The sequence below is a fragment of the Heloderma suspectum genome, chromosome 12 (assembly GCF_057233095.1).
Source record: "Heloderma suspectum isolate Gila_16-S chromosome 12, 16-S_ref, whole genome shotgun sequence".
In the NCBI taxonomy this organism is placed as follows: domain Eukaryota; kingdom Metazoa; phylum Chordata; class Lepidosauria; order Squamata; family Helodermatidae; genus Heloderma; species Heloderma suspectum.
The window spans coordinates 36841700-36863738 of NC_139469.1; the positions used below are offsets into that span (position 1 = coordinate 36841700).

A 22039-nucleotide genomic window follows, 5' to 3' on the forward strand; every position below is an offset into this window, starting at 1 on the left:
GCCCTTCAACAGGCAGAGAGCAGGACAAGCCCCAGCGTGTCAGAACAAGAGTCTGTGTCCTGGTGAAATGGACGGCCACATCATGCAGACAAGCGGGGCGGGCTGGGGAGGATCGTGTCCACAGGGCTGTCCTGATGCCCATTTGGTGGAGCTCATGGAAGAGCCTCCGCTCCGCACACCGCACACCCTTCTCCTTTGTTTGCCCTGCCTTTCCTGGCTGCTCGGGCATTGCCACATTCTGCCATGCAGCCTTTCCCTTCTATGCAGTTCATGCAGGGGTTCTTTTTAACTGTGTTTTATGGATCTGTTGCTATGTTTTAATTTTTTGTTTTTCACCTGTATTTTATTATAGTTAGCTGCCTTGAGCACAATTTTTGGCAGAAAGCTGGGTTATAAAATAAATAATATATTATTTAAATTTTTTGCTGAAGTACAAGTGCACAAATAAAATTAAATAAAATATTTCATTCATTTTGCTAGGGCAGAATTGTGCCAGTTTGGAAATGAACGAGCAAACCTGGCTGCAAGGAGGAAAAGGGTTCAAATGGGGAGACCTTGACTGATTGGAGGCAATCAGGGCAATCCTACGCATGTTTACTCAGATGTAAGCACCACAGAGTTCAGTGGGTCTTACTCCCAGGTCGGTGTGTATAGGATTGCACTCTGTATTCCTGAACAGTTTCAGGGAGTAAATCTCATTGAACTGAGTGGGAATCACTTCTCAGTAAACACACATAGGGTTTTGCTGCAGGGTTCTGCTGTCCTGCACCGGGACCATCAGCTGCCCACTGGGGCCTGGGCTTTGGTCTCCACGGAGGAGCCTGCTCCATCAGGTGTGAAGTGGCTGGTGGAGAAGAGAGCAGGGCTGCCCAGCTGTGGAATGCTCCCCCCAAAGACTTGCCTTTTGAGTGCCAGGCAAAGGCAGAGTTATTCTCCCAACGGTTTGATGCATGGCTTACCTTATTCCTGCCAGCGAAGGCTGGTGGCTCCCATGTCGGTGGGGTGGTGAATCCACTCCGGGTTTCAGTCAGAACTCTAAAGGAGCTCTCCAGCGTCCGTCCTTCACACCTTTAGAGTTCTGGGTGGTTCTGACTGAAACCCAGAGTGGATTCACTGCCCCGCTGACATGGGAGCCATGAGCCTCCATTGATTCCTGCTGCTGCTCAGCATTTAGTGCCACTCTTGCTGCTGTTTTGTGATTTTTAATATTTATTGCTTTGATGATAAACATTGATTTTCCATTTTAGTTAAATGCTTTCACTGCCTTGGAAAGCTGCTGAAAATCAAGATAGACACCCGTTTAACCCCCCCTCCCCCTCCCCCTCCCTGCCTCAGCAGCACGGAAGAGCCCTCTCGGGGAAGGGGTGTCTGGCGCACAGATCGCCCATGCCCTCTTAGGGTGGCTGCGCACCTGCAGAAGCCTCAGCCCTGGTCCTTCCTGTCACAGGGACGGCCCACCACGTGGGGGGAGCGCAGCATAAGCAGGACGCCTGCCCCGGCCTGGCAGTTCCCCCAGGCCAGGCTGTGCCTCTCCTCCTCCTGCAAGGTCACACCAGCAGGCTCACCCTGCGAGGAGCACCATCACTGTACTTCTCTGCTGTGGCCCCAAAGAAGCCTGTGGGTCAGCAGGATGTCCCTTTGCAAAGCTCTTGAGGAGCCACATTTCAGGTTTGTTAACCCCCCCCCCGGGGGGGGGGAATTAGAGCAATATGCACCCATTACCAAGTGACAGCTGCAGGGCTTGTGTTGCTTATTCAAAGGGATTGGGGGCAGGCCTTGGCAGTGGGGCTTTGGAGAGATTAACATGATTTTCAGCATTAAGCACAACATTTCAGTGTTAATGCTTTCAGGCTTGAATATGGATTCAGAGACCAGAAAGAGATTTACAAGACATTACATCTATGCAAATTCCAGCAGAAAAGGGTCTTTCTTTTCTTTCTTCGTTCCTTGTTCCTTCCTTCCTTTTCTTTTTTGTTGAGCAAATTCAACAGATGGGGGGGTTACAGCAAATAGATTTTGATTTTCATGCAGATTGCTGCCTTTAATGGCAGGCAGGCAGCCAGCAGGCTCAAGCCCCTTGGAAATCCCTTCCCTGTCTGACTGGGATACTAACAGGGTCCTGTTGAGAGCCCAGCAGTTACAGCAGAACATGTTAATGCAGAAACGGTAGGAATATGGTGTGTGTGCTTCTTGTCTAAAGATGAAAACAGATGTTTGTCCTGCATGGGGGAGCAGCTGGCTCCATGTGGCTGGGAGGAGGCAAGCAAGCCACCTCTGGCAGGCACCCATGGGAGGCCTTCCCTTCTGTGGCAGGAGCTGGCATAAAACTTCTCACTTCTATATAGTGAAGGCATAAAAATACCATCAGCAAAGGTATCTTTTGAGCAGACTGCAGGAAGCCTCCACCTTGTACTGAAGGGGCTACCTATGCAGTGGTGACAGAAGAAGTAAACTTGATCATCTCTATTTAAACAAGCCATGGGGGGTGGGGGGAAGACACATGCAAATTCACAAATTTATCAGATGTATCCTTTCAAAATTAAGAGCTTGTTTGACGCTCACAGTTAAAAGCCATTATTCAAACATCTTTTTTCTTTTCCCCTCCGAGGCATTTGCTGCAACCAGGGATGGGAGAAGACAAATTTCCTGCTGCTTGCCGATAAATAATATGTGCCTTTACGGAACAGAGAGGCCGCATGTTCCAACGTAAGAGGAATTATTTCCTCCAGTCTCCCTGGTTGCAGCAAGGGCAATGCCGAGCGAGGCCTGTGTGCTGCACGTCGGGGGGTGGCACCACAAGCCCCGTCAGGCACCCCAGTGATACCAAGGACATGTCAAGAGGACTGACAGCCAGGCTCCCAGCTCTCATTTGGGCAGAGGCAGGCTTCCCAGAGAGAGACCCAGATGTGATGGAGGAGGAAAGATTGCCAAGGCGAAGGCCATGAGCTCCTGCTGTTGTTGTTGTTCAATCGTTCAGTCGTGTCCGACTATTCGTGACCCCATGGACCATAGCACGCCAGGCCTTCCTGTCCTGCGCTCTCTCCCGGAGCGTGCTCAAGTTCATATTCATTGCATCCGTGATGCTATCTAGCCATCTCATCCTCTGCTGTCCCCTTCTCCTTTTGCCTTCAGTCTTTCCCAGCATCAGGGTCTTTTCCAGGGAGTTTTCTCTTCACATTAGGTGGCCAAAATAATGGAGCTTCAGCTTCATTATCTGTCCTTCCAATGAGCACTCAGGGTTGATTTCCTTTAGGATGGACTGATTTGACCTCCTTGCAGTCCAGGGAACTCGTAAGAGTCTTCTCCAGCACCACAGTTCGAAAGCATCAATTCTTCGGCGCTCAGCCTTCCTTATAGTCCAGCTCTCACAGCCATACATTACTACTGGGAAAACCATAGCTTTGATTAGACGGACCTTTGTCGGCAAGGTGATGTCTCTGCTTCTTACTATGCTGTCTAGGTTGGCCATAGCTTTCCTCCCAAGGAGCAAGCGTCTTTTAATTTCATGGCTACAGTCACCGTCTGCGGTGATCTTGGAGCCCAAGAAAGTAAAATCTGTCACTGCTTCCATTTCTTCCCCTTCTATATGCCAGGAAGTGATGGGGCCAGATGCCATGATCTTCGTTTTTTTAATGTTGAGTTTCAAACCAGCTTTTGCACTCTCCTCTTTCACCCTCAACAAGAGGCTCTTGAGATCCTCTTCGCTTTCTGCCATTAGGGTGGTATCGTCTGCATATCGGAGGTTGTTGATAATTCTCCCGGCAATCTTAATTCCGACCTCTGATTCATCCAACCCGGCATTTCTCATGATGTACCCTGCATATAAGTTAAATAAGCAGGGTGACAATATGCAGCCTTGTCGTACTCCTTTCCCAATTTTGAACCAATCGGTTGTTCCATGTCTGGTTCTTACTGTGGCTTCTTGACCCTCGTACAGGTTTCTCAGGAGACAGGTAAGGTGGTCTGGTACCCCCATCTCTTTCAGAATTTGCCACAGTTTGTTGTGATCCACACAATCAAAGGCTTTAGCGTAGTCAGTGAAGCAGAAATAGACGATTTTCTGGAATTCTCTTGCTTTCTCCATGATGCAGCGAATGTTGGCGATTTGATCTCTAGTTCCTCTGCCTCTTCTAAACCCAGCTTGTACTTCCGGTAGTTCTCGGTTCGCATACTGCTGAAGCCTAGCTTGTAGGATTTTGAGCATCACCTTGCTGGCATGTGAAATGAGCGCAATTGTGCGGTAGTTTGAACACTCTTTGGCGTTGCCCTTCTTTGGAATTGGAATGTAAACTGACCTTTTCCAGTCTTGTGGCCACTGTTGAGTGTTCCAGATTTGTTGGCATATTGAATGCAGCACTTTAACAGCATCATCTTTTAGGATTTTAAATAGCTCGGCTGGAATACTGTCATCTCCGCTAGCTTTGTTGTTACTAATGCTTCCTAAGGCCCACTTGACTTCACTCTCTAGGATGTCCGGCTCAAGTTCAGTGACCGCACTATCATGGCTATCAGGGACATTCAGATCTTTCCTGTATAGTTCTTCTGTGTATTCTTTCCACCTCTTCTTAATCTCATCTGCTTCTGTTAGGTCCCTGCCTTCTTTGTCCTTTATCATGCCCGTCTTTGCACAAAACGTTCCCTTGAGATCTCCAATTTTTTTGAAGAGATCTCTAGTCTTTCCCATTCTGTTGTTTTCCTCGATTTCTTTGCATTGTTCATTTAAGAAGGCCTTCTTGTCTCTCCTTGCTATTCTCTGGAACTCTGCATTCAGTTGGGTATATCTTCCCCTTTCTCCCTTGCTTTTCGCTTCCCTTCTTTCTTCAGCTACTTGTAAAGCCTCATCAGACAGCCACTTGGCTTTCTTGCATTTCTTTTTCTTTGGGATGGATTTCGTTGCTGCCTCCTGAACAATGTTACGGACCTCCGTCCATAGTTCCTCAGGCACTCTGTCTATCAGGTCTAATCCCTGAAATCTATTCCTCACCTCCACTGTATATTCATCAGGGATATGATTTAGGTCATACCTGAACGGTTTAGTGGTTTTCCCGATGTTCTTCAATTTAAGCCGAAATTTTGCAAGAAGCAGCTCATGATCTGAGCCACAGTCAGCTCCAGGTCTTGTTTTGACTGACTGTATGGAGCTTCTCCATCTTTGGCTGCAAAGGACATAATCAATCTGATTTCGATATTGACCATCTGGTGACGTCCATGTGTAGAGTCGCCTCTTGTGCTGTTGGAAAAGAGTGTTTGCTATGATCAGCGTGTTCTCTTGGCAAAACTCTATTAGCTTTTGTCCTGCTTCATTTTGTACACCAAGGCCATGCCTGCCTGTTATCCCAGTGATTTCTTGACTTCCTACTTTAGCATTCCAATCCCCTATGATGAAGAGGACATCTTTTTGTAGTGTTAGTTCTAGGAGGTGTTGTAGGTCTTCATAGAACTGATCAACCTCAGCTTCTTCAGCCTCAGTGGTTGGGGCATAGACTTGAATTACTGTGATGTTGAATGGTTTGCCTTGGACTCGTACTGAGATCATTCTATCATTTTTAAGATTGTACCCCAGTACTGCTTTTCCCACCCTTTTGTTGACTATGAGAGCTACTCCATTTCTTCTAAGGGATTCTTGCCCACAGTAGTAGATATGATGGTCACCTGAATTAAATTCGCCCATGCCTGTCCATTTTAGTTTGCTGATTCCCAAGATGTCGATGTTCAATCTTGCCATCTCATGTTTGACCACCTCCAGCTTACCTTGATTCATTGATCTGACATTCCAGGTTCCTAAACAATATTGTTCTTTACAGCATTGGATTTTCTTTTCACCACCAGACACATCCACAGCTGAGTGTCCTTTCGGCTTTGGCCCAGCCGCTTCACTCTTTCTGGCGCTACTTGGAAATACCCTCTGCTCTTCCCCAGTAGCATATTGGACACCTTCCGAGCTGAGGGGCTCATCTTCCGGCGTCATATCTTTTAGCCTTGTGATATGTTCCATGGGGTTTTCTTGGCAAGAATACTGGAGTGGGTTGCCATTTCCTTCTCCAGTGGACCACATTTTGTCAGAACTCTCTGCCATGACCTGTCCGTCTTGGGTGGCCCTGCACGGCATAGCTTATGGCTTCACTGAGTTACGCAAGCCCCTTCGCCACAACAAGGCAGTGATCCATGAAGGGGATGAGCTCCTGCAGCCCTACATAACCATTTGACTAGCCAGAACCACCAAGGACCTTCCCCAGTAACTCATGACCACTGCAGGGAAGGATGTGGCAAGGCAGGCAGGAGCGCATGTCAGTTTCTGCTCGCTGGCCATTTCTCTCTTATTCACGCGCACCTTCGTGCTGGGCTAGGAGCAAGGTGAGCCAGGCCCAGTGCCGGGCAGCAGGAGGGCACCGTAAATGCCACAAACCCATCGGCTGCCCCTTCACGATGCACAGCAGGGGTGACATGCCTGAGCTCAGTCCTGTCTCTCTCGCCCCTCCGTGGAGCCAGCAGCTGATCCTCCACGGGTCTTTTGCGTGAAGGGCTGGGTCTGAGAGGAGCGGGGGGAGCTGGAGCTGGCCTGGACTGCTCTGCTGTTTGCAAACCAGTGTGGCATGACACCAGATCTCCACAAAACTCAAAGTGAATAGCGATAGAAAGCAGCTAAGCTCCTGTAGCCAAGTGAATTTAAGAATAGTCTGCTGTACTGCAGGGAGATTTGGGAACACCAGAGCAGAATGGGAGCCCCCAGAAATCCTGACTCACGTGTCTTGTTGTGATGTTGCCTCACAGCTGCCTCTTTGGCCTTGGGACGAGCATCCTGCCAGACATTTGTTCCTGTTCTTGCATCTCTTGCCATGGAAAGGGCCCCCTCCCTCCCAGTGCCATGGCCTGGGTCTGGAAGCTCAGCGTCACTCCAGAGAGGGCTCTTAAGCCCTGAGAGATGCTGGTTGCCCCACCCTGGGAGGGCCCTCAGAACCCTGGCATTCCCTGGATTCAAGGACACGGCCCTCCCATCAACCTCGGCCTCCAAGGATGGCCCTCCCCACGCCTCTCGGCCCCTTGGCGCGTAGGCTGCAGAAGGCGATGGGGATAAGCACGGCCCTTCCAGGCTGCAGCCAAGGCCTGGTGGGAGGCCGAGCTTCCGAGAGGCGGGAGCTGGCTGGCCTCCTCTGCTGCGGCCAGCCCCATGTGGGAGCAGCAGCGCCTTTCTGTGAGGGCTGCTGCCAGAGCAACAGCCCCCACGGAGCGCTGCCCAAGGCGCTGGGGCTCTCTGCCTTGCCGTGACCTCTCCTGGGTGTAACTTGCCTTGCTGGTCACAGTTTCTTTTTTCCAGAGCCGCCTCAATGGGCCGCTTCGCTCCAGGGCTCAGCCTTAGCCAGAACACACGAGCCTCTTGGTGGTTGCGCTTGTGGTTCATTACGTCTCTATACTGCCCCATAGCTGAAGCTCTCTGGGCAGTTCACAAAGGTTAGAACGTTAGAAGTACAATATGCAAAATGTAAAATACAAAAACACACACAGACCGTGCACACAGAGACCAACACATATCGAAAAGCAACTCTGAGCGTTCGGCAAACCATAAACAAGTCCAGGATCGATTAAAACTCATCATGTGCTGCCAGATGCCTGGGAAAAGAGGAAAGGCTGGCGGCACGGCTCACGGCCGCAGCCTGGGAGAGCGGAGACTGCGGCTTTGTGGGGACTAATGCGAGCCCCCTCATGAGACTCCTCGGCACCCCCCCCAGCACCAGTGTGGCCATTTTGGAGCCGGATTGCTCCCTCCCTTCCCGAGGACTCCAGCGGGCTGTCCCCCCAGCCTGGCCTTGCTGGCATCTGAGCAGTGCAGCCAAGGCGTCACCCCAGCAGCTGCCGGCCATGGCCACAAGCAGCCGTTGGTCAGTGGGGCGCTTTCTGAGCCGCTGCCAAGGAGGTGACCGATTTGTATGAAAGCTGCCGCCAGGCAGAGCCCCAAACAGCATCCTGGTATGCGTAGCTGAGCTGGGAGCCACTTCCTCTGGTTGCTGCCCAGTGATGCTGAGGCAGCTGGCTGAGGGCAAGCTGCTCTGGTCCCCGGAGAGCCCCTTGGCTGCTCCAGGCTGCCCTGATGCCGGTGCTGCTTCGGGTGCAGCGCGCTGGGAGCTGGAGGGCCGCTGCTTTGGGGTCCCCTGCGGGCTTGGGGCGGCCACTGCTTTGCTGGTGTCCTGGTGGCCACAAACACCTTCACCTCATGGGTCGCTTCATTTTGCAGCACAGGCGAACACCGTGTGCCGCTCCGTGCCAACTTGACTGGCAGGCAAGTCCCTCCTGCCTAATAAAAAGCACTTGCATGGGAACCTTGAAACCCAGCAGCAGTTAATTATTGACAGAGCATGTGCATTAGAGATAAAAGAAGAGTCATTCCTCCTTGCACGCAAGATAGTAAATAAATGTAATTATAGGACAAGAGGCAGGGGATCTCTGTCTGCATTAAGTTTTATTAGCAGAGACATTTAAAAGCATGTCATCGTAACAAAAAGGTCCTGCGCAATCCTAAATGTACCACTGTGGTACAAAGCTCTGAAGTGCATAGGCTTAACTGAGCAGATGGCTCGCTGCTCAAGCAGGTACGGGCCAGGTGTATTGTCAGTTAGCTTTTGTCCACATAGGCCAGTGCACCTTGCCTGTACATGGGCTTCTCGGGACCAGCTGTGGCGCCTGCAATATCCTGGAGCTGAAAGCCACGTGGCGCCGCCTCCTGCCCCCCATGATGGCAGGGTGGCTGCTCTGCTTGTGCTTGCCCTGATCCTGGGGCAGGGTGGCAGACCTCTGGGTCTGTAGCTGGTCTGACCCCTCCTCCTCTCTCTCCTTCTCTAGGGAGATGATGCCCAAGACCCTGGACGGGCAGCTCACCATGGAGAAAACGCCAAGCTATTTTGTCACCAACGAGGCCCCGAAGCGCATCCACGCCATGGCCAAGGACACCAAGCTGATCGTGGTTGTACGTGACCCCGTCACTAGGGCCATCTCAGACTACACCCAGACCCTCTCCAAGAAGCCAGAGATTGCCACGTTCGAGGTGCTGGCCTTCAAGAATCGGACCCTCGGGCTGATCGATGCCTCGTGGAGTGCCATCCGCATTGGGATCTATGCGCTGCACCTGGAGAGCTGGCTCCAGTACTTCCCGCTCTCCCAGATCCACTTCGTCAGTGGGGAGCGGCTCATCAAGGACCCCGCGGGGGAGATGGCCAAAGTGCAGGACTTCCTGGGCCTCGAGCGCATTGTGACGGAGAAGTATTTCCATTTCAATAAGACCAAGGGGTTCCCTTGCCTGAAGAAGCCAGAGGACAGCAGCACCCCCCGGTGCTTGGGCAAGTCCAAGGGCCGACCTCACCCCAAAATTGACCGGGACGTGATCCAGAGGCTGCGGAGATTTTACAAGCCGTTCAATGTCATGTTTTACCAAATGACGGGCCAGGATTTCCAGTGGGAGCAGGAAGAGGGTGATAAGTGACGCCAAGGCAGGCAGGAAGAAACTGTCTCCTCTCCAGAGGTAAATGGATTATCCTCAGGAAAATGATGACACCCCCCACCCCCACGCACGGCCTGCTAGGGGAGGGACAGCCAGCTGCAAAACTGGGCTTTAGGTGACTGCAAGACTTTCACACTAGGTGAGGCCTTTAAGACTCCACATGTCCCTTCTCCAGAAGCCGGGCGGCCCTTTGAGGCTCCCTTCTGCAGATGACGCACTTCTCGTGTACTCTGGTTGCACGCAGTGCTCTGGCTCGGAGACTGCCTTGTGCCCAGCCAGCCCATTGGTCCCTCTAGCCCAGTATTGCCTAAACTGATGGACAGCAGCGGCTCCCCAAGGTTTCAGGCGGGCCAGATCCCAGCCCTCCCGGAGACAGCAAAGGTTGGCCTGGGGACCCTTGTCAGGGGAGCATGTGGTCACCACCACGCTACAGACCCGAGTTTGCTCAATTTCCACGGTGAAAATGTGCCCTGCCAGCCGCCGCCGCTGCCTCCTCCGCACTGGGCAGCTTTTGCACCCCCATCCTTAAGAGACCACCAACGTCAAGCCAGTTGGCCTCGGAGCTAGTGAGGCCGTCCAGGTGCCATCCGCCTGCTGCATCGGCAGAGGTTTAGGGGGCCCAGATGACGGTGTCTTTCGCTTGTGAGCCTCCTGTGTTTCTTCACGGCTTCTTCCATCTTTCTCCTTAATGCAGAACAATCTGCTCAGGAGAAAACGGTGGGACAGTGGCACACGGTTTCATGATTGCTGCCAGCCCTCCCTCAGGAAGCTCCTTGCTCTCTGCAGCCACTCATTGCTGCTAGAACTGTCCTGAGTTTAGGTCACCCATTTTCCAGCCAGCCACACTTACCTGCCCCCTCCCCCTGACAGAGCCTTTTCCCTAGCCGTGTCCACAAGGAAGCACGTCTCCTGGACATGCCGTTCCTGAGCTCCGTAACTAGTTTCAGTGGTGGGGGCGGGGGCGGTTCACCTTCCCCAAAATCAGTACTGGAATTGCATTTCCACATCTGTCCATTTTGGGTGCCATCTTAGTTTTGAGAGAGTTGGAGACCCATGCACAGTTGGCCAGACAAACGCTGTTCCGATTCCCACTGTCCGCCAACTGACCTCACCACAGCACTGGTGATGCGCGTGATGTCCATGGCCAACCTACAGCCAGGCTGAGCTTTGTTCTGGCAGCAAGAACACCTGGTTGGTTCGACTAGCTGCAGCAGGAAGCCCCACTGAAGCACACTGCAGCGAGGCTGAGCCACGGTGGGGCCCGGAGCCGTCATGTGCTTCATCACCCAGTCAAGTGGCTCCGGAGCCTGGCATCAGGACAAAGGGCTGAATTCATCTGTCAAGCGTTGGCAGAAGGCTGGGCGCCAGGATGGGAGCATTTGTTTCCACACAAGTAAATGTCAGTTCATATTAGCCCAATTAGGTGTAAAAACAGCATCTGACATAGAACATTCTTTTCCCCCCACCAACCTCCAAACCACAAAATTATTACTACGTGAAAACCTGAAATACGCACCAGGGCTGACTTCAACTTGTTTCACATATTATTAAACTGTCATTTCCTCAGCTAAATGAGAACCACGTTGTTATGCAATTTAATTCACAATGATTAATGGATTCAGGTAGAGGATTGTGTTTTAAATCTTGCCAACACCAAAGCTCCTCATTGACTGACTGGGGGACACCCCACCCCTCCGAGAGTTTGTGGCCGCAGCATTCATTGGAGGGAAGATCTGTTGAGCAAAACAGCGCCCTGTTGGGCAGCTCAGCATCAGTCCCCCACGCTGAGCCCAGGGCAGGACCAAGCCATGCGGAGGGCAACTCCCGAGGAAGCCCTTCTCTTTGCTCACTGCCACTTGCACAAGCGAGTGCCAAGCGCTCAAGCAGGAGCTTGGTCACCGACGCCAGCAAGATGGCCCGCCCGTGGTGCATGGCCCCTCACCCTCCGTGATCAGCCTGCCCTAGCTAGCCCAAAAGGGTAGGGAAGTTTCCCTCTCCTCCTGAGAAAACCGCGCGACGCTCTCAAAGACAAAAGGCCCTTGGGGAATCGCTGGCACCGCAGCGGTGTCTAGAACAGCCGTCCCCACCCTGGTTCCCCCCGAGGCTTGGGACAATGACTCCTCACCCCTGACCATTGGCCAGGCTGGCTGGAGCTGAGGGGAAACACCTGGAGGCCACCACATGGGGAGAGCTGCTCAGGGCCGCGCTGTGCCACATGTTTCCTCAGGAGGTAACGGTTCTTTTTTGAGGAGGACAAAGGAGACATCGAGTGGCTTGAGATTTATTCTCAAGCCAAACAGATCAGCTCGTCCTGAAATGAGCCACAGCTTTTGCCCAGGGAAAAGGGGCGTGCCGACCCCCCGCCCAGCTTACATAAGCACACCGCGCCCAGCCTTTGGGAAAGGGGGTCCAGAGCTGGGTGCCTGGTGGGCCTGGCTGCTCTGTCTAACCACGGGCCGCCTCTTCTTTCCCTCCATGCAGAATCTGCCTGAGGCTGGGAAAGGGCCTGGCTGGCCTGCCCTGGAATCCAAGACCAGACTCTGCCACCATTCTTGGAGGGAATTTGCTCAGCACACACACGTGGGAGCCAAAACTTCCTTTTCGCACCTGGAGGAAGGACTGTCGCTTTTCTCTCCATCCCACATTTCTAGACCAGCAGGACTGTGAGAGCAGAGGATGTATCCAGGGGCACTTCTGGCCCCCTTCACACTCTTTGTGGAAGCAAGCCAGGGTCTTCGTGCACTCAGAGAGGAGAAGGAACCAAGAGCCCGGCAAGGGATGCTGGGAGCCTCGATCACTTCGGGCGGCCCTCTCTGCATGAGGCAGCAGCGGCTACGCCAGGAAATGCCCTCTCAGTGGGAGCGGGGAAGAAGAGCCATTTCATGCGCCCTGCATCCTGCACCATCTTTTCAGATGTTTATTTTTGATATGGGTTGTACTACTGAGACTGAGTGGGGCTCCAAGAAGCCCAAGGAAGGGAAGGCCAGCCTGGGTCTCTTCAGAGGCGGGCCTGCCCTGTGGACGTGGACCCTTTCAAGAAATCTGTCCACCATCCCAGTGTTCCTCCCAAGCACAAAACGTGGGTGGGGCTGTTTCTGTTTGCTGTTTGTTTTTTAAACGGTTTGTGTGACCCTTTCTCTGCATCACTGCAGCAGAGGGGATGTCTGAAGTCTAGACAGACCGGGCCATTCTCAGTACAAAAAGCTGATTCCTGTGGGAGTTATTTTGTTTAGTGGGTGGCAACACACCAACCACAGCTGTGAATGTCCATGGCTCAAGTGTGCTGCTTTTGCAGTACAAGAAGATGGCATCTCTTCTGAGGAAGCCACCCACTCAGAAAGCATTCAGTTAAATTTTGCTTTTCGTCTCCCCCATTTAAATGTCAGCATCCCAGCACACAGGAGATTGAATTTTGTATTTGATTTCAATTAGCAAAGCATAAATTATGTTTAATTTTCTGCTCACAGAGACTGGATGACTCATTGTCCTGGAAAGCTGGGGATATTTTAGCTGAGAGACTGACAATAGAAGAATTCATCCCGAAATTGCTACGCTGCTCCCCCCTTCCATCACCTCCACCCCTCTGTCTGTGTCATCACCCTCTACCTGAAAGATAAGGAAATATGAAGTGCAAATCTGGAGCCAAACAATAAAACCGTGTAACAGCAGCTGCAGCTCTCTGCTCTGTTGATCATGTGTATTGATTGTGCAGGCGGGGGCTTGATGTATTCTGTACTGTTGTTTGTTTGTTCATTCATTTCATTTCTATACCGCCCAATAGCTGAAGCTCTCTGGGCGGTTCACAAAAATTAAAACCAAACAGCACACAATAAAACAATATAAAATATATAAAACGTTAAAACCACAGTGTAACAATACAACCAGAATAAAACCTAGCAGCAATGCAGAGATTTAAAATACAGATTTAAAACAGCAAAGCTAACAGTCTAGAAAGCTAAAACACATGGGGAAATAAAAAGGTCTTCACCTGGTGCCGACAGGAATACAATGTAGGTGCCAGGCGAACCTCACTAGGGAGCTCATTCCACAGCCGGGGTGCCACAGCAGAAAAAGCCCTCCTCCTAGTAGCCACCCGCCTCACTTCCTTTGGCAGGGGCTCACGGAGGAGGGCCGCCGAGGATGATCTCAAGGTCCGGGCAGACACATATGGGAGGAGGTGATCCTTCAGGTCACCTGGCCCCAAGCCGTTAAGGGCTCTGAATGTCAATACCAGCACTTCGAATCGGGCCCGGAAATGGACTGGCAGCCAGTGCAGCTGAAAAAGTACTGGCATAATATGAGCTCGCAGGCCAGTCCCTGTTAACAATCTTGCTGCCCTATTTTGGACCAGCTGAAGTTTCCGGACCGTTTTCAAAGGCAGCCCCACATATAACGCATTGCAGTAATCCCGACGAGAAGTGATCAGAGCATGGATAACTGTCGCTAGGCTCTCTCTGTCCAGATAAGGGCGTAGTTGGTATACCAGCCTGTTTCCAGGTTGGGAGGGGCTTTCTCAACCACCACAGAGGCCACAGAACTGACAAGAGGCCCTCCCTCTTTTGCCCAAGGAAGTGCACATCAAATATGGGGTAGTGAAGGAGCACACAAATCTCTTACACACTCATTTTAATTTTAGCCAGAGCTACTCCTACCAGCAAAAGGAAGTCTCGGCTCTTAACTCTATTGTGTCTTAGCCAGATGTCGGTGGTTCTTGGGTCCAGAACTAGGGAACGGGGAATATGACAACAATTCCAACATGTATGTATCACATTTGTACCCCATCCTCCCGCCTAAGTACTCAGGCAAAGTACAACAGCCCTGTGAAGTCGTCTAGTCTAAGTGATACTGACTGTCTCAAAGGGTCCTCTTAGGGAGCTTCATTGCTGAGTGGGGATTTGAATCCAGGCCTTGCAGTCCAAGCCTAGTGGTGACACTGCACTGCCTCTCCCATTTCTGGCACAAGCAGGGCAGCTGCCTTCCTTGTACAGCCCAGAAAAGGTGCCTTCCTCTTAATGAGGCTCAGTTTAAGCATCACACCCAGGCCTGGCTTGTTGTACTAACCACAGCTAAGAACCCAAATCGTGTTTGAGCTTCCAAATGTGCAATAGGCAAACCATGGTTTAGAGCTTTCTTTTTCCATTTGCTCAGCACTCAGCTTCATTCATTGATAATTCCACTTCTTTCTTCCTGGTGCAGCAGCCTCATGGAGAATGCAGCAGCCATAACGGTGGCTTGTGAATTCAGACATAACGACAAACCAGTTAGTGCCGATGAGCCTCACACTGATACCCTGATTTGGCAGCTGCTTGTGCACTTACAAGCTGACATGAGTTCAGACGTGAAAACAAACCATGGTTTGATGTGACATTCTTGAATGCCGCTGTGGTGTTTTGTCGTGCTTTCCTGGCCCAAATGAAAGAGTTCTCAACCTCACCCTGAGCCTGGCCAGTTCAGTTCAACATCTCCGTTACGGAGCCTGCAGCCTCCTGCCCCCTCCAGCTGCATAATGAAAAGGGAAATAGGTCAGGGGGCTTCCTTGCTGGCATGAACATGTCCCCATCCAGTAGTTTGGGATACTTTATTTCACAGCCTCATGCTATTGTGGCATCTGATAAAAGCAACTGGATTTTTTTTAATCAACAAAATGAGAAGTAGTGAACTATAAAATTGCTAATTATTTTCTAGTAAATTTACTTTTAAATAACTTGAGACACCAATTACAGGCACCATTAAGCACCATTAGCAGTGGGTGTTACCATGGCAGGGTGGAATACTTAGCAGGCAGATAAAAAGGATTTCGGCGCTGAGGCTCCCGGTTCAAAAATGACCTCATGCCTCAGCCCTCTGTCAGATATTTTAGAAGTCATCAAACGATCAACTTATTTCATTTATTACTGCCCTATAGCCCTCTCCTGTATATAGCCCTATATGCTGCCCTATAGCAGTAGCTCTCTGAGCGATTCACAACAGTTAAAGTTCAAATTATGATAGGTTTTTTGTTTTGCTTTTTAAATTATGATACTGCTGTGCGAGGAAACTGACTCACCCCTTGGCATTACTATTTCGAGTGAGATTTTAAGCTCCATTTGGATGGTTCTTTGCAGCTGCACAAAATAATTGCAGAGTTACGATGAAAAAAGGAACGAGACAGAAAGTTCTTTGCTGAGCACTGGGGAAGCCAGCCCTGTGTGCTTCGAGCCGCCTTCCCCAACCTGGTGCCCTCCAGAGGTGGTAGACTGCAACTCCAAGCATGGCCAGTTAGCATGGGCCCTGCTGGCTGGGCTGATGGGAGTTGCAGTCCAACATGTCTGCAGGGGAGGCTGGCCAAGATGCTTGTCCGTTTGTTTGTTCATTACACTTCTGTAGCGCCCAATAGCCGAAGCGCTCTGGGCAGTTCACAAACGTCCAGGCGGGTGGTCGTGTCCAGCTGCAGTCATCACCAACACTTCAGTGGTGCCTCTCCGCCAGTGTGCCTCTCCACCTGCGCCTGGTGTCCCTCCCTGGATCAGGGCGCTGCAGATGGAGCCTTTGCCCAGAAGCGTGTGGGGTTGTTAACGGCAAGAGGGCTCCACGCTCCCCCACCCCACAGCAAACTGCAGCGGCAAGTGAAATGCCCCACACTGAAGAATCAAAAGAAAAGGCAACATTGATTGGAGTGTGTGCTCCGTTCTGCTTTGTGCATGGTATGAGAAACACTGGTGAAGACACACAAGCCGCTGCTTCTGTTGCTCAGCCCCTCGGTCGGGAATGGATGTTTCCTCCGAGATTTGCCTCATCTAGTGCAGACACATCAGCACGACGTGTGTTCGGTCACACAGTTCTTTTCACCTTAGCACTGCTTGATGCTCGGCTATAAGCAACCACCTCCATTATAATGGAGATTAGTAATCGGCATTCAGACTGGTCGTTGGTATCTTACCGTGTGTAAGAAAGCCAGATGCGGTAGTGCCTGCCAGAAGAACCGAACGGGTGGTGCTCAGGCGGAGCCGTGCTGGGCGGCATTTTGAGTGTACAAAGATGGGACAGGGAGAGAACGGCTTCCTGTCCCACAAAGGTCCAAGTGACACAATTAATTCAGGGGTAGGGAGCCCTTTTCAGCCTCTTGGGTAACCCTCCAGTGGCAGAATGCCAGGAGTGGGTGGGACTGAGGTTACATGCTTCCCCCAGTCACACAACAGCAGCCACACACTTTTCCCATTCATACAACACATGGCATGCCCACCCCACCCCCATTCTTACAGATCAGAGACATGCACACGCATGAAAACCCTCTTTTTCAAGCCAAATTGCAGCCTGTGGAGCAATTGGGGGGAGTCATCACAAGTGGAAAGGGTTAATCCTTATCTGCATCCCGCCCACACACACACTCCATACAACAATTACGCTTGGAAAAATAGGTTTTTCCAAGCCTAATTGAGTGGGGAAGAGGTTGAGGGGGATGGGAGTGCAGCGTGCAAAGGGGGTTAATCCTTCCCTCCCTGAGTGACCCTCTCCAAATGCCCCCTGCATGGCAATAAGGCTAGGGAAAGCCCCCCTCCCCCACATTTGGAGCCCAGGGAGCCTTTTTTCAAGCCTTGCTGCTACAGGGGTGGGGACTGGTTAGGGAGGCTCCACAAGCCACCTCTGGCCAGCAGGCCCCTGCTCGTCTCCCTGCCCCCCGCTTGGTTTTAATGGGTTGGTCACAAGTCAAAAGATGGACAGGCTCACTTGCACTGATTACTAACATCACAGAAGGGAAGGACAAGGCTGCACCCTCGCCTCCCCAAAGAACACCTGGCCAAGGGGCTTCCCCCTCCCTGCCAGAAAGACTCTGCTGGGACTGCAGCAGGAGGAGCGGAGACCACTGGCCCTGTCCGTCCATCCATTGGCCGATGGAACAAGAGCCACCAGTCACTGCTCAAGCAGGAGCCCCAGCACAGGAAGAGCAGCCCAGCCTGAAGGGCCTTTAAAGGCCCACCTCTAGCCCACCAACGTGTTCTAGCCATGAAAAACTGCCCTCCCTCCTCTTCCTTTTCCCTCCTTGTGTGTTTTGGCATTCTAGTTTGGAATCCCAATGGGAGAGCTTCTCTCTCTCTCTCTCTCTCTCTCTTTAATTGAAGCTTTGGGAGACAGTGAGCCTTTCTACACAAGGCTGTTAATCCGCTGTATCTACTTTCAGTTTTGTCACAGAATTGAGATCTGAGCTCTGCACAAAGGGCTTTTTCTTAGCTGCTTTTCCACTACATAACCTCTAGGTGGTGCTGTGCTATAGCAGAATAACACATTTACACAAGTAGGAAAATACATTTTCTTTCACTTTCAGAAATAATACTCCATTTTATCTGCTTTAAAAAACAACAACAGGAACATGCTCTTAACAGAAGTGAAAGTGGAGGGTCACAGCATCATCTCAAGAACCCATAAACAGCCATGAGTAAGGAGTGATGAGTGCACAATAAATGCTTCATGTAGAAATGCTCTACAAATATCTGAAAAGTGAATTTACAATGCAGTACATAAACAAACAAACAAGCAAACAAACAAACAAGGACATAGAGAGACCTGTGCAGGATCCGACCAAAGGCCTTTCTAGTCCAGCATCCTGTTTCCCACAGTGGCTCAGCAGTTGTCCCAAAGGGAAGCCTACAAGTGCAAGAGCCCCTCCTGTTTGTCTTCCCCAGCAACTGGTGCTGAGAGGCCTCCTGCCTCCGATGCTGGGGGTAATGTATAGCCATCATGACTAGTAGCCATTTATAACTGTATCCTCCTAAAGGTAATTAATTAAGCATTAATCCTTGTCCTTCACCACAAATCTAAAGTCAAGTACCATCTGCTGCTACACCAGTTAAAAGAAATGAGGATTTAGGCCAAAATGCATTCTACATACGAGAATAAGGGAAGCCAAGAATTCTCAGAGGTTTGTCAAGCATCTCAGCAGCTTTCCTTATACAGCAAGTCTACAGTCAGGGCCAGAAATATTGGAACAAGGATAACTTGTTGGCCTCTGTACACCACCACATTGAGGCTGAAAGGAAACACACCCAGATGGGAGCGAAGTCCGGACTTCCAGCTGTAATTCAAGGGGTTGGACAAAAGTGGGGCACTAACCATTCAGGAAGTACAGCCAGTGGCATACACACACACCCATCGTTGGTGGCTCATAAGTAACGGAACAAACCAACACCATTTCAAACTTAAGGATCGCCTTCAATACCTGGATGAAAATCCTTTGCAGTCAATGACTGCCTGAAGTCTGGAACCCATGGACACGACCAGATGCTGCGTTTCCTCCCTCGAGATGCTTTGCCAGGCCTTTACTGCAGCTGCCTTCAGCTGCTGCTTGTTTGTGGGTCTTTCTGCCTTCAGTCTTGTCTTCAGCAAGTGAAAAGCGTGCTCTGTTGGGTGGAGATCAGGTGACTGACTTGGCCAGTGAAGAACATCCCACTTCTTTGCTTGGAGAAACTCTTGGGTAGCTTTTGCTGTATGTTTTGGGTCATTATCCATCTGCAATATGAGGCGCCATCCTATCAGTTTGGCAGCATTCAGCTGAATCTGAGCAGAAAGTATAGCACTATACACTTCAGAATTCATCCTGTTGCTTTTATCGGGTCAGGTCATCAATAAACACCAGTGACCCAGTTCCATTGGCAGCCATACATGCCCATGCCATAACACTGCCTCCACCATGTTTGTCAGATGTGGTATGCTTTGGATCTGTTCCTTTCCTTCTCCATACTTTTCTCTTCCCATCATTCTGGTACAAGTTAATCTTGGTCTCATCAGTCCAAAGTATCTTATTCCAGAACTGGGCAGGCTTTTTTTAGGTGTTTGCTGGCAAAGGCTCATCTGGCCTTTCTGTTCTTGAGCATTCCCAGTGGTTTGCACCTTGTTGTGAAGCCTCTGTATTTACATTCATAAAGCCGTCTCTTGACTGTAGATGTTGACAGTGACATGCCTACCTCCACAAGAGCGCTCTTCACCTGGCTAGATGTTGTGAAAGGGTTCCTCTTCACCATGAGCAGAAGTCTGCAATCATCCACTTTAGTTGTCTTCAGTGGTCTTCCAGGCCTTTTGCTGTTGCTGAGCTTGCCAGTTAATTCTTTCCTTTTCAGGACGTTCCAAACTGTTGTGTTGGCCACTCCCAATGTTTTTGCTCTCTCTCTGATGGGTTTATTTTGTTTCCTCAGCCTAATGATGGCCACCTTCACTTGCATGGACACCTGTTTGGAACTCATGTTGGGGGTTCCAGTGAACAGCTACCAAATCCAAATGTAACACTCAGAACCGCCTCCAGGCCTTTTATCTGCTTGATTGGTCATGGGGTGCCCTGGAAACAGGCCACCCCTGGCCATGCAGCTGCTTGTCAGCCATTCGTTCCATTACTTATGAGCCACCAACGATGGGTGTGTGTGTGTATGCCACTGGCTGTCCTTCCTGAATGGTTAGTGCCCCACTTTTGTCACACCCCTTGAATTACAGCTGAAAGTCCTGACTTTGCTCCCATCTGGGTGTGTTTCCTTTCAACTGCCAAAACAGTTATCCTTGTTCCAATATTTCTGGCCCTGACTGTATATAACTAGCAACTCGCCAAACGGAATACAGCCCTTCAGCCCTGGATTGTGGCCTGTTAGAAGTTTGACAATCAATCCACCAATTTTGGCAGTCACTCAAAAGGCATTCCAATCAAGAACGTTCACGGAGTCTGCCCGTTCATGGCTGGTAGGCCATGTTCAGCATGGTGGGTTGCATATTGGAGATGTGGCAGCCCTCCTAGACAGCAAGGCCAGCAAGCTGCTCCCTTGAGATATTGCTTGAAATTCGATTGATTGTGATTGATTAAATGTATGTGCCACTTCCCACCACAAAAAGCAGTCTCGAAACAACTTAAACACATAAATACAGAAATCCATAATTAATAAAACAGAAAAAAATCAATATACACTATAATCAGCACAATAATACAAATATTATTGAGTTCCCTGGGACTGCAGGCTCTGGCCCCATCCATTGGCTGGAGAACCAAGGGCCACTGGGGGGCTGCACCTCCTGCCTCCCAGGAAGATCATCATCACGGGGGGAGGCCAGCCTGGTCCTACACATCGGCCAGAGAGGGAGGAGCTGCAGGGAACTCGTTCCGCCCCTCCCAGCTAGAAAGAGCACACAGCTTTCAGTCGACCCCGAAAGGCTTATAACTTGGGTGAGCCACTCAGGGGAGCCACAAGGGAGTGGAGGGGCTGGGTTGTAGCTTTTAAAAATTGCTGGTGGGCGGCGGGCTTATGGGGTTGTGTTTGTGGTTTTAGGGGTGGGGTGCCCACCTGACAGGCGGAAGCAAGGGAGGCATGTGTCCACCTGGCAGAGGCAGTGAGGAGGGTTCTGGGGGCCAGAACATACCAAGCGAGGCTGGGCAGCAGGTGCTGGCGGAGTGCTGTGGCAGGCCATGCCAGGTAAGGAGAGCAAGGGAGAGACACGTAATGTCTGTCCCGTTCTGGGCCTGTCCAGAGCCGAAGGATGGCTGGGGGATGCGTGACCCCGTCCTCTAGCCTTCGTCTGCTGCTGTGTACTGCCAAGTCCATTGCTCATAAAACATCTCTGATCCACGACATGATCCAGGATGAGGGTGCAGACCTGGCATGCACTACACATTTGGGGTGGGTTAGGGTTTTTTAGAGCAATGTTGTTTTGTTCAGTTGATTATGTAAATTCTTTGTATTTTGTGTTGTTATTTGTATTGTATGCTGCCTAGAGTGGCCAGGTAGCCGGCCAGATGGGTGGCTAATAAATCAAATCAAATCAATCAATCAATAAACCATAAAACATACCCTAAAAACAATACAATATGAAAAGTGTTCAGCCACAAAATCATCACCCCCTCTACACCACAAAAGTTGCGCACAAACATTGGGCCATAACTACTGTCCAAATGCCTGGGAAAAGAAGTAGGTCTGCCTGGCACCAAAAACATATCACTGTCAGTGCTAGACAACCTTCCTTGGGGAGCGGGTTCCATTGTGCAGAACTGTGCACAAATGGCATCTTGAAACTCTTTGTCCCATTTGCGGGCAGAGAAATTGGGGGGATGATTTCACCAAATTTCTCCAGAGGAAGGAGACATTCCCAAACAGTTCCTCATAGGCGGCGCTCACCATTTGCAGCGTTTGCAGCGCAGCCTCTCCCTTTTTTCCTCGGGGGTTTTTGTTTTCATGCTGCCACTGCAAGTGGCGACAGCAGCAGATGTGTTGGCAGCCGGGCCCCTTTTTGCACCCTCCACCACGCCCCAGACCTTGTGTCATCCAAGGGCATCGTGTGTGGGTGGAGGGGACAACCACAAACATGGTGGAGAAAATTTGGCAGTGGCCAAGAGTGCAGCGTGTGTGTTTCTTTCTGTTACACATCTCTCCATGGCTTTGCAGCCTCCCAGGCTGCCTGCACTGCCTGATCCGAAAAAGCCCTGTGGGAGGAATGACCTCATGCTGTCTTCCCCTGGGCTTTAACTGAAGTGCAGGAAGCCAAGGAGGCCTCAGGCTGCCGGAGAGACAATGAAAGACCGGACGCGCGCGCACACTCCTCAGC

At 50.9% G+C, this 22039-nt stretch overlaps 1 protein-coding gene across 1 annotated transcript in view; it reads left to right on the forward strand.

Annotated features, from left to right (window-relative positions):
• Positions 1 to 13163, forward strand: part of LOC146336844 (heparan sulfate glucosamine 3-O-sulfotransferase 4-like) — a 130493-nt gene extending 117330 nt beyond the window's left edge. Inside the window, exons 3-4 of the mRNA XM_084819171.1 lie at positions 8836 to 9511; positions 11972 to 13163. Of these exons, the coding sequence (XP_084675297.1) occupies positions 8836 to 9472 (637 nt within the window). The 3' untranslated portion in view covers positions 9473 to 9511; positions 11972 to 13163. The remainder of the gene's footprint in view (positions 1 to 8835; positions 9512 to 11971) is intronic.
• Positions 13164 to 22039: the final 8876 nt, after the last annotated feature.